The sequence below is a fragment of the Ictalurus furcatus genome, chromosome 21 (assembly GCF_023375685.1).
Source record: "Ictalurus furcatus strain D&B chromosome 21, Billie_1.0, whole genome shotgun sequence".
Lineage (NCBI taxonomy): Eukaryota > Metazoa > Chordata > Actinopteri > Siluriformes > Ictaluridae > Ictalurus > Ictalurus furcatus.
In genome coordinates this window covers 12,158,824-12,168,526 of record NC_071275.1, presented here as the reverse complement: position 1 = coordinate 12,168,526, position 9,703 = coordinate 12,158,824, and the positions used below count along the sequence as shown (strand labels likewise).

The following is a 9,703-nucleotide window of genomic DNA, read 5'->3' as shown; positions in this document are numbered from 1 at the left end:
ACACACGACTCGATCATTAACTGATAAAGTAGATCAGACACTCCACCGAGGGGAAGTGTACGAGGAAGCGTTAAACACTGAACTGGAACACAGGTTGGATTCTCGATAAATAAGGCGTTGTTACTGTCTGAGGCAGTTGTTCATAAACGATTCATATGAAAGTCTGTGGAGGAAACAGACTGCACTATAAAACCCAGAGCTGGGCTTAGAACATTCTGTCAGGAAGAGAGGACAAGGCTCACCATGGACGACATCTATAAAGCAGCGGTAAGAACCTGCACACTATTACATCATCATATCAACATGTATAATGTCACTGAATACAGTCGGGGTTTGGCGGTCTGATGGAAATGTTGGATTAGATTGGATTAGAACTTTTACAGTGGATACATGAAATTTGTTAGTAAATAAAGTTTGAGCTAATTTAAGATTACAAGATAACAACATGACACAATAATAACCTTATTATAAAGTGCCTTAAATTAGAGATGTTTGGTGTTTTACACAATAAATAAAAAATATAAATATATATGTAATCCTTTACATTAAAAGTTTCCCAGAACTAACATTATTTAATAAATTAATTGACATCAACCAATCATAAACTTCAGCATTAATAAGTAACACAGTCAGTAAATTGTTTTGTTTACTTGTATGTAATAACCATTTGTATTTAAATTGTTTGTTTGAATATTTATGAGACAATATCTGTGTATTCAGTCCATGAGTAAAATCAACATAAATTAGCATAAACTAAATAACAGCATGTTCCTTAGCAGCATGTTCATGAATAAATTAAATATTAGGTGAAGAACGTGATATATGTATAAACATTCAGCTTAATTGTTTTTTTAAAAAGTGAGTAAAAGTGTTAGTGCTGTTTTTAACAGAGACTTTAACAGAGACAGCGCAGGATATACGTGCAGTACAACACGTACAGCGCAGGATATACGTGCAGTACAACACGCACAGCGCAGGATATACGTACAGTACAACATGCACAGCGCAGGATATACGTACAGTACAACACGCACAGCGCAGGATATACGTACAGTACAACACGCACAGCGTAGGATATACATACAGTACAACACGTACAGTCAGTGAGGGGAAAATTAGTGGAGAGATTGTTAACTTGTGTGTTAAATATTGTTATTTAAAAGAAACTTAATGTAAATTTTCACCTATGTAATCATTATATATACTGATATAAAGTCATGCCTTATAAATTGATGATGTAGTTTATATACTGTATATATTTATATATTACACTAACTGCAGAGTATCTGTGTGCAGGTGGAGCAGCTCACTGAAGAACAGAAAAATGGTAAGTGTGTGTATGTGCAAACGTGTCTAAATTCCATCAGGACGATTGAACAGCTGATGATAATTCAGTCTCACAGAGGGAGACGTGTAATGAGCCGTTACTGAACACTCATCACTTGTGTACAGAATAAAACACTCGGTGCTGTTAGAGGAAAATAATCCCTAACGGGGCGGGGACCTGAAGTGTAGCGGAGTTACTGTTACCACCCCAAAGTTGATTATTTTCCTCTAACAGCATGTCCCCGAGTGTTTTATTCCTCTTACACCACAGGAACTTACCAATTATTACAATGAATATTTATTAAAGAATGACACATCATACTTTTTATATATAGTTATAATTAAGGTACATGAGGTCCTGATATCACTTTTTTGTAACATTATAGCAGCTATAAACACTCGTTCCCTCACCAGCCTCTCTTTATTCTCTCTTTATTCTCTCTCTTCATATTAATAACTGAAAATGTAGGAAAACTTAATGTTTCAGCTTTACCTCTGACCGTAACAAAACGCTGACACTGAAGACTCCTTCCATAAACGTTATGTAAACACATTTCTCCTTACAGAAAACTATTAATATTAAATGTTACACACATTTTTAAATCAGATTATTATCAGTGGAGCGTGCGCTGGACATGTCCCAGTGAACAAGCCGTTACTATAGAAACCATAACGATATTAGAACGAGTACATTAGTATAAACCTGCACTACTGTCAGAGCTGCTGTTATAGAGAATTAATCAACACCTTCTGACCAATCACAATCCAGAACTCGGCAGCGCTACGGGATAAATATTAAATCATTAGTATTACTTCACTTTACTTACATCAGGTAGAACTGAGACAGAACACTGCTAAACTGTATAGGTTTTGAAATGTTTTACACTTTATGAAGTGTTATTTGATTCAGTTATTACACTACTTGTGTGTGTTTTAGTTTTAACGATTGATGATATTCATTTTATTCGGTAAAATTACTCTTTAAGTTTATAAATCTGTAAAAAAAAAAAAAAATCAGAGAGGATTACTTGACGCTGACCTGGTGCCGACCCGAGTGAGGTTGACCTCATGAACCCGAACATGTGCCTCCGTTTGTCCATCGTTCCTAAAATTAAATCCTATCATTAAAATGAAAGAGTTACAAATCACACTTAATAGCTCGGGCTATTTTTATCTCCCTGAACTTGTCCACTACTGAGCAGTGTCAAGTCCCGCTGTCTCACACTTATTATTATTATTATTATTATTATTATTACTAATACTGTTGTATATAAACCCTCAGAATGTTCTAAATAAACATTTATAATAAAATAAATAAACATAATGTAATAAAAATGACTTCAGAGGATATGAGATTGCAGGATATTTACACCGCAGGACAGATTTAGGTCAGAGACAAATTAAAAACATATTCATTATTCAATACATAAATGCCTGTCAATACAGTCATAAATAAATATTTATTTCAGCCTCCAAAAAATGTCACCACAAAAAAATGAATGAATGAATGAATAAATAATGTATTAACATTTTAAGAAGTGCATAAAAGTAATACTTCTGAGGTGTTTAGTTTTCCTGTGCAGAGAAAGGGTTAAAAGTAATAAAATAAAGATTAGTGTCGGTGTGGATCAGAGGTGGTGTGTTTTGCAGAGTTTAAGGCAGCGTTCGAGGTGTTTGTTCAGGACGCAGAAGATGGCTGTATCAGCACTAAAGAGCTGGGGAAAGTGATAGGGATGTTGGGTCAGAACCCCACGCCTCAGGAGCTGCAGGAGATGATCGACGAAGTCGACGAAGACAGTAAAAAACCTCACAAACCTCAGTTCATCCTCAACTTCACCTCTTCATTCCTGTCCTTATTCTGAAAAATATTACTCATTCATATGACTCAAGGAATTTCTCAAAATGCTGATATTTGTTGGATTTTTTTAACTTAATGTTTATAATAATATGATTATATAATATACTATAAAATTATAATGTTCTGTGAAAGAACATTTTTCTCTCTTTACATAGAAATCAAGACTTTAATACTAAAAACTATGCAAAGACCAACTTTCTGGCTTTATTAAGTATGCAAATGTATCCATATTTAATTAGATAAAGTCTCATTTGCATAAATAAAGGTACATTTTATTCGTTCAAGAAAATCAGCTGGTGAAGACTGATATATCTCGGATATCTGTTTAAAAATCAACCTTGTAATTTAAAGTGTAACGTACATAAACAATAATATATGTATATATAAATAAGTCTTCACTCTGGAATAAAGGTTTTCATTCTAAAAATCTTAAATAAAGACAATATTTGGCTCTATTATGTATGCAAATACTTATTTAAATTGCCTCAGTTGCATAAACATGTTTTTTTTTTTTAACTTCAAATTTAAGAATATCAGCAATCAGAAGCTAGAAAAGATAAAGTGTGTTATTTAAGTGTAAAGTACATAAATATATATATATATATATATATATATATATATATAACTTTTATAAAAGTTTTAAATAAATATTTTAATTCTAGAAATCTAAAATGAAATCTTTTTTGGTTCTATTAATTTATGCAAATGTACACAATGAATTTGATTAAGTCTCATTTGCATAAATGCCCATTTTTGAAAAACATATACAAAATTTGGATTAGGATATATATCTTAATTAATATAAATATGTGTGTGTGGGTGCAGGCAGTGGCACTGTGGACTTTGATGAGTTTTTGGTGATGATGGTCAGATGTATGAAGGACGACAGCAGAGCGAAATCAGAGGAGGAGCTGGCCGATCTCTTCAGGATGTTCGACAGGTGAGTTTTAATTTCATTCAGAAATCACGATAATGCTGATTTATTTATTTATCACTCTGTAATTGATCTGAAGTGTGTGTGTGTGTGTGCAGAAACAGAGACGGATATATCGATACAGAGGAACTGCGTGAGATGCTGAAAGCTACAGGAGAGATGATCACTGAAGACGACGTGGAGGAACTGATGAAGGACGGAGACAGAAACAACGACGGGAAGATCGATTACGACGGTAACCAAGCATTTTGTGTCATCATTTAGTGTTTCCTTGGCCAGTGAACTGAACCCTAAATGTGTTTATTTTATTTCAGAGTTTCTGGAGTTCATGAAGGGAGTCGAATAAACCACGACACTCTGACTGTTCTGTAGCCGAGAGTTAATGGAGTTAGTGGTTTTAATGGTGTTAGTGGAGTTAATGGTGGTGGTGTTAATGCTCATGTGAAGTCACTGATTTTAAATAATGCCTGTTCATTTGCAGACATTGGGGAAAATTTTATATTTAATATCAAATAAAGTTCTGATTATGAAAGAATGTACAGGGAAAAGATTTTGTACATGATAATTGGACTGTGATTATTATTATTAACCGTTATTAATGATCAAACTATTGTTATTGTTAAACATACGCAAATGCTACAAATCCTTACTTTTTACCCTACCACTATAAAGTATGGAGTAACACATTGCGGGCCATGCAGCTAAAGGAAAACAATCCACAGCGTGGTGGTGTAACAGCCTGAAGTGTAGCGGAGGTACTGTCACCAGCCTGGAGTTGATTAATTTCCTCTAACAGCATGTTTTATTCCTCTTTCACCACAGTAACTTACTAACAATTTAGTTTTTATTTATTAAAGAACAATGGATACTTTTTATCCGTTTACAGTTACATTTAATATCAGTGAAACGAGTTAGTTCTTGTTCTTTACGTTACAGCAGTTATAAACAGTCGCTCCCTCACCAGCCCGCTCTTTATTCTCGTCGTGTTACCATAGAAACCACAAAGAAGCGTAAACTCCCCCATCCTGAAGTTTTGGGAAAGCTTAACATTACAGCTTTACCTCCGATACAGAGACGGGTTTTGGACTTTAACTGTCTGATCTAATAATAACTACATCATGTTGAACAAATGTGGTAATCCTCGGGGCTCTCACTAATGGGGGAAATGAATGTCAACAAGTTGGCCTGGTCTGAGCAGGGAGCTCTTCCCAGTGCAGCGATGAGTTTTATCTTAAAATAAACGACTCTACAGCTGCGTCCCAGTTCACCTACACACGGTACACTACGCATGAGAAAGTACACACTCTCTTTGTGTGTGTGTGTGTAGTAACAGTATAATGTACTGGGACATACTGACAAACACGTTGTTGCCCAGTTACACACTCACTGTAAACAAACTCACTTTTCTTCATTTAATATTCCTTATATAATTTATACTACATCATTAATATTAAAACTTTGCTTAGGACATGCTAATTCTCTGACAGCGTGTCTTTACAGGATTTTACCACCACAGGAATTAACACAAAATCAAGGAAACTCCACACTATTCAATTTTTCAAGATCACAGCAGATTTGAGACACATCATGTGACTTCATTACAACATCAGCCAAAGCCTCTTCCATTCATGAGTACAGCTAAAAAGGTCTCATTTACCAACAAACATCACTGTGAAAGACCACGCACAAGGATTTCGTGCAACTGAGATTTCAGATTCGAGTAGTTTTCTGCAAAAATAAAGTACACGAGCCGCAGTAATCACAAAAACTGAAATCCTGTACGGACTGAACACTCACCCTATCACAGGACTGTGTGGATATAAATATCCATATTGATATATAATCATATCACCCAGACCTACTCTATACCAGGCAGAAGTGTGTGTGAGTAAACTAGATTCATGCTCCACTTTCTAAAGTTTTATTGTTGATGGTATAAACAACATCTGTACAGACAAATCGTTCACATCTGTTTATTTCGCTGCTTGTTGCTTGGCGATCTTCTTCAATCCTCTCTTGTTGTGTTTCTTGGCAAAGCGCATGTTTCTCAGAAACTTGGGATCCACCTGCAGAGAGAAGGAAAATACTTCAATTTGAAAATTCTCGCTTATGTGTCTCTCTCTCACACGCACTTGCCCTGATCACTCAGAGGTACACACTAGAACAACATTAATCTTTGATCACGTTTTCAGCTTCACATCAGGAAATATGATGGTTAATTTAACACCATGGTGCTTGTAGAGACAGACTATGTGTGTGTGTAGATGGAGTGCAGGAATGAAATTAAGTTGACAGTTAAATTGTTTTGCTCATTTGTAGAGTTCTAACGATGTTGAGCATTTTCACAAGATCTCAGAAAAGATCCGAATCTTCACCTTCTCTTAAAACTTAAACTTTTGGTTTAACAAACAAAAAAACAAACAAAAAAAAAGCAAGCTTTAACAAGTCGCTAACTCCTACTTCATGTTTTTAAATAATCTTAAGGTTAATTCTCTGAAACAGACGTAAAGAATGGAAGGATGTCTCTCACCATATTTAAATACGTATATCGGTTCGTTTTACCATTAAATAAAACTTCATTTTCTATTGTAATATTTTCTACGACACGCAGCACGTTTACGCAGATCAATCACAAGGGCAGTTACTGTGCACAGAAACAGTGGCTAAGCCCGGCCTACTCTCTGGAGAGATTTGATTGACAAGACAATCAATCAATCAGTTTTTTCATCTGACAAAAGTTTAGCACATTTATTCTCAACTGACTAGGGGAAGGGAGAAAAAAAATTAAATACTCTGTAAATGTTCAGGCTGAAAATCTCCGAGACAGTGTTCAAAAGTCTGCACCCCACTCCAGAACCTGGCGTACAGAACCGTGGAGCACCAGTCAGCATTTAAGTGCACGTTCACAGTGTTTTAAATAGAACCACAGCGTGTTCTCCCCCTCTGTGCGTTTCTTTAGGCGAAACACGGTGCTCACGCTGGGGTCCGAGAGCATCTGAGCGAGGTGGTTCTCGGCCCGCTTCCAAGCGAACTCTAGCAAGACAGTGGTTACACTCCGAATCGACTCGCTGTCGGAAGTGAAAGGATCATTTCCGGGTCACAGATCCATAGCGCTGCAGAAACACGGTGTGTTCTGGAGCTTTAGAGAAATCCATCTAATCATATCCGTGTTCAGGCGATCCGTATGATTTCTACACGCACTTTTTGAAGGTTTAAAAGGTTTGTTTAATTTTATCTGTCGATGTATTATTCGGAGCGGCGAACAAAATAGCTTCATGAGGAGATCCTCGCTCCGATTCAGTCTCCACACAGAGCGATGGGTGTGAAACGGCTCAGAGATTCTGAAGTTTGTGGCCAGATAAGTGTAGAAAAGATATCCCTGTGGGTAGGTGGAGCCTCTGAGGCTGAGGAATCCGATTATCCCCATGTCTGATTCAGGAGGTTGTTTAGATCAAGTACGTCAAGTCTCGTTTAGAAACGTAAGTATATTTTAACTTTACGCTAGCAACATGGAAAACTGTGATAATGTTTAGATGAGTATAATACTGCTCAGAGTATAGAATTCACTCAGAAACTCACCCCCTTCAGAGACTCGTAGCGATGAGAACGAGGCTTCTTAATGCCATTTCTGTGCCACTTGCGAGCTGAAGAGAGGAAACACCACAGAATTATTATTATTCACCATTTCATCACAATTTACTTATCACGGGTGTGTACGTGAGCGAGAGATACTCACATTGGTTGTGTGTGGTGTGGTTCTTAGACTTTGCCATTTTTAATCACGCTGTCTGTAAACAGGGAAATAAAAACAGATTTTTAAAAGACAGACATAAAAAATACATGAGATTCGTTCAATAGTTACAATTAATACTTAATTGTTTTCCCCTAATCTGATTATAATTAGCATGTTTGCTACACAAACACGGGACTACAACACATGCACGTTAGGACAGATTTGATTATATAAACTATTTCAGTATTATACAGCATAAACAATATATGCATATTTCCATCTACAGCCTTTAAACAGTAAATTACAGCGCCAGTGAATGTAGCCTGCTGTTCTTACACCGCTAAACTTCAGGTCTGTTTATTTGTTTGTTTTTTCACAAAATGGCTAAATAAAACCGCCCCGATTTATTTACAGTCATGTCCGGAAAATGTTACAGCATCAACACAAAGTATAAATCCATATAAATATTTATTACAGATAAAGGATTGCGTTAGATTCTAAAGAAAAAACAGAAGGCGTAAATTTGATACCTGCTACACGTAGCGCGAGACAACCGGAAGAGGAAATCGTGAAGGATTGTGGGAAATAAAAGCCGTTCTTTAGCACAAAAACAGTGTGAAGCGAAACACAAAACTGCAGCGGAAGAAGATTAAGCTGACAACAACAACAACAACAACAACAATAATACTACTACTACTACTACTACTACTACTACTAATAATAATAATAATCTTTTGTTCAACAGGAAATACCACAAAACTACGACGGTGCCACGTAAAAAAAAAAAAAGATTACGAGAATAAAGTCAAAATTACACGGCGGTAAAGTTTTATATTGGACATTCGCAGATTCAAGATTCGCCAATTTCTATTATTCAATAAATAAACACACAAAAAGCATGTGTATTAAAATATATTCTCTTTATATAGTTGTAATTTGTTTCCACTCAATACAGTACAATATAGTTGTACTTTTCTTTTCTGTCCACTCCAGGGCAAGAAAAAACACGTTTTGAGTGAGAGAGAGAGAGAGAGAGAGAGAGAGAATGAGGGGGAGAGAATGAAAGAGAATAAATGAGAGAGAGAGGACTGTACTGTCAATGTGTGGTGTGATCATGAAACTGATCCAGTAGGTGGCGCTGTTCCTCCAGCTGATCCTCTCACTGCATTCAGAACTCTGTTTAAATCACTTCATTAATAAACAGTAAAGGTAAACTGATTTACCTTCATGTGTGTTTCAGTCAACACTGTTATACATTTCTCTTCAATCTATTCATATACAATAATATACACATCTGAGTGAAGTGACTAACAGAATTATTTTTAATGCTATTCAATTGTTTGAAACACACCAACAATCATTGTTAATAAATATATTACAAATTTAATCATTGATAATAAATATAATCACACTGGAAAATCGTGATGAGAAAAAGCCTCTGTGTTACATAACGACTGCCTGGAGGTAGAAGCACACACACACACACACACACACACACACACACACACACACACACACACACACATTTCCCTCCTGCTCTTTAATATTTCAGATCCTGCAGATTTTCTCTTCAGTATCGTCACGTTCACTTACTGCAACAACACACACACACATGCTCTAATCCGTGATTCTTTACAGTAACAATAACACAAGCAGTATCAGAGTCACATTTTCATCTTCTCACCCATTTAGTCACCATGGCAACCACCGCCTGTTCATCACTAACATTAGATATGTTAGCTATCTAGTTAAATTAACACGCTGTAGTTACATCACAATAAAGTGTGTGTGAGTTGTGTAACAGAGTGTGTGATATTGTCTGTGTGTGTGTGTGTGTGTGTGTGTGTGTGTG

At 36.1% G+C, this 9,703-nt stretch overlaps 2 protein-coding genes across 2 annotated transcripts; one reads left to right on the top strand and one right to left on the bottom strand.

The window, feature by feature from the left end:
- Positions 1-723: 723 nt before the first annotated feature.
- On the top strand, positions 724-4,936 carry LOC128624694 (troponin C, slow skeletal and cardiac muscles). The gene is made up of 7 exons (XM_053652357.1): positions 724-727; positions 870-1,048; positions 1,297-1,327; positions 2,977-3,123; positions 4,010-4,124; positions 4,217-4,353; positions 4,433-4,936. The coding sequence occupies exons 1-7, from the start codon at positions 724-726 to the stop codon at positions 4,462-4,464; spliced, it is 645 nt and encodes a 214-aa protein (XP_053508332.1). The 3' UTR covers positions 4,465-4,936.
- Positions 4,937-6,023: 1,087 nt separating this feature from the next.
- rpl29 (ribosomal protein L29) lies at positions 6,024-8,436 on the bottom strand. The gene is made up of 4 exons (XM_053653361.1): positions 8,382-8,436; positions 7,855-7,906; positions 7,698-7,762; positions 6,024-6,184 (listed from the first exon to the last, which is right to left on the bottom strand). The coding sequence occupies exons 2-4, from the start codon at positions 7,889-7,891 to the stop codon at positions 6,092-6,094; spliced, it is 195 nt and encodes a 64-aa protein (XP_053509336.1). The 5' UTR covers positions 7,892-7,906; positions 8,382-8,436; the 3' UTR covers positions 6,024-6,091.
- Positions 8,437-9,703: the final 1,267 nt, after the last annotated feature.

What these genes read in the sequence shown, in the direction of transcription:
- LOC128624694 (XM_053652357.1), top strand. An exon ending in ACGCACAGCGCAGGATATAC is followed by an intron (nt 1,049 to 1,296) that starts GTACAGTACAAC and finishes ATCTGTGTGCAG; the next exon opens with GTGGAGCAGCTCACTGAAGA. An exon ending in CGACGAAGTCGACGAAGACA is followed by an intron (nt 3,124 to 4,009) that starts GTAAAAAACCTC and finishes GTGTGGGTGCAG; the next exon opens with GCAGTGGCACTGTGGACTTT.
- rpl29 (XM_053653361.1), bottom strand. Translation starts at nt 7,891, where the DNA reads ATGGCAAAGTCTAAGAACCACACCACACACAACCAAT. An exon ending in CCACACCACACACAACCAAT is followed by an intron (nt 7,763 to 7,854) that starts GTGAGTATCTCT and finishes TCCTCTCTTCAG; the next exon opens with CTCGCAAGTGGCACAGAAAT. An exon ending in GCTACGAGTCTCTGAAGGGG is followed by an intron (nt 6,185 to 7,697) that starts GTGAGTTTCTGA and finishes TTCTCTCTGCAG; the next exon opens with GTGGATCCCAAGTTTCTGAG.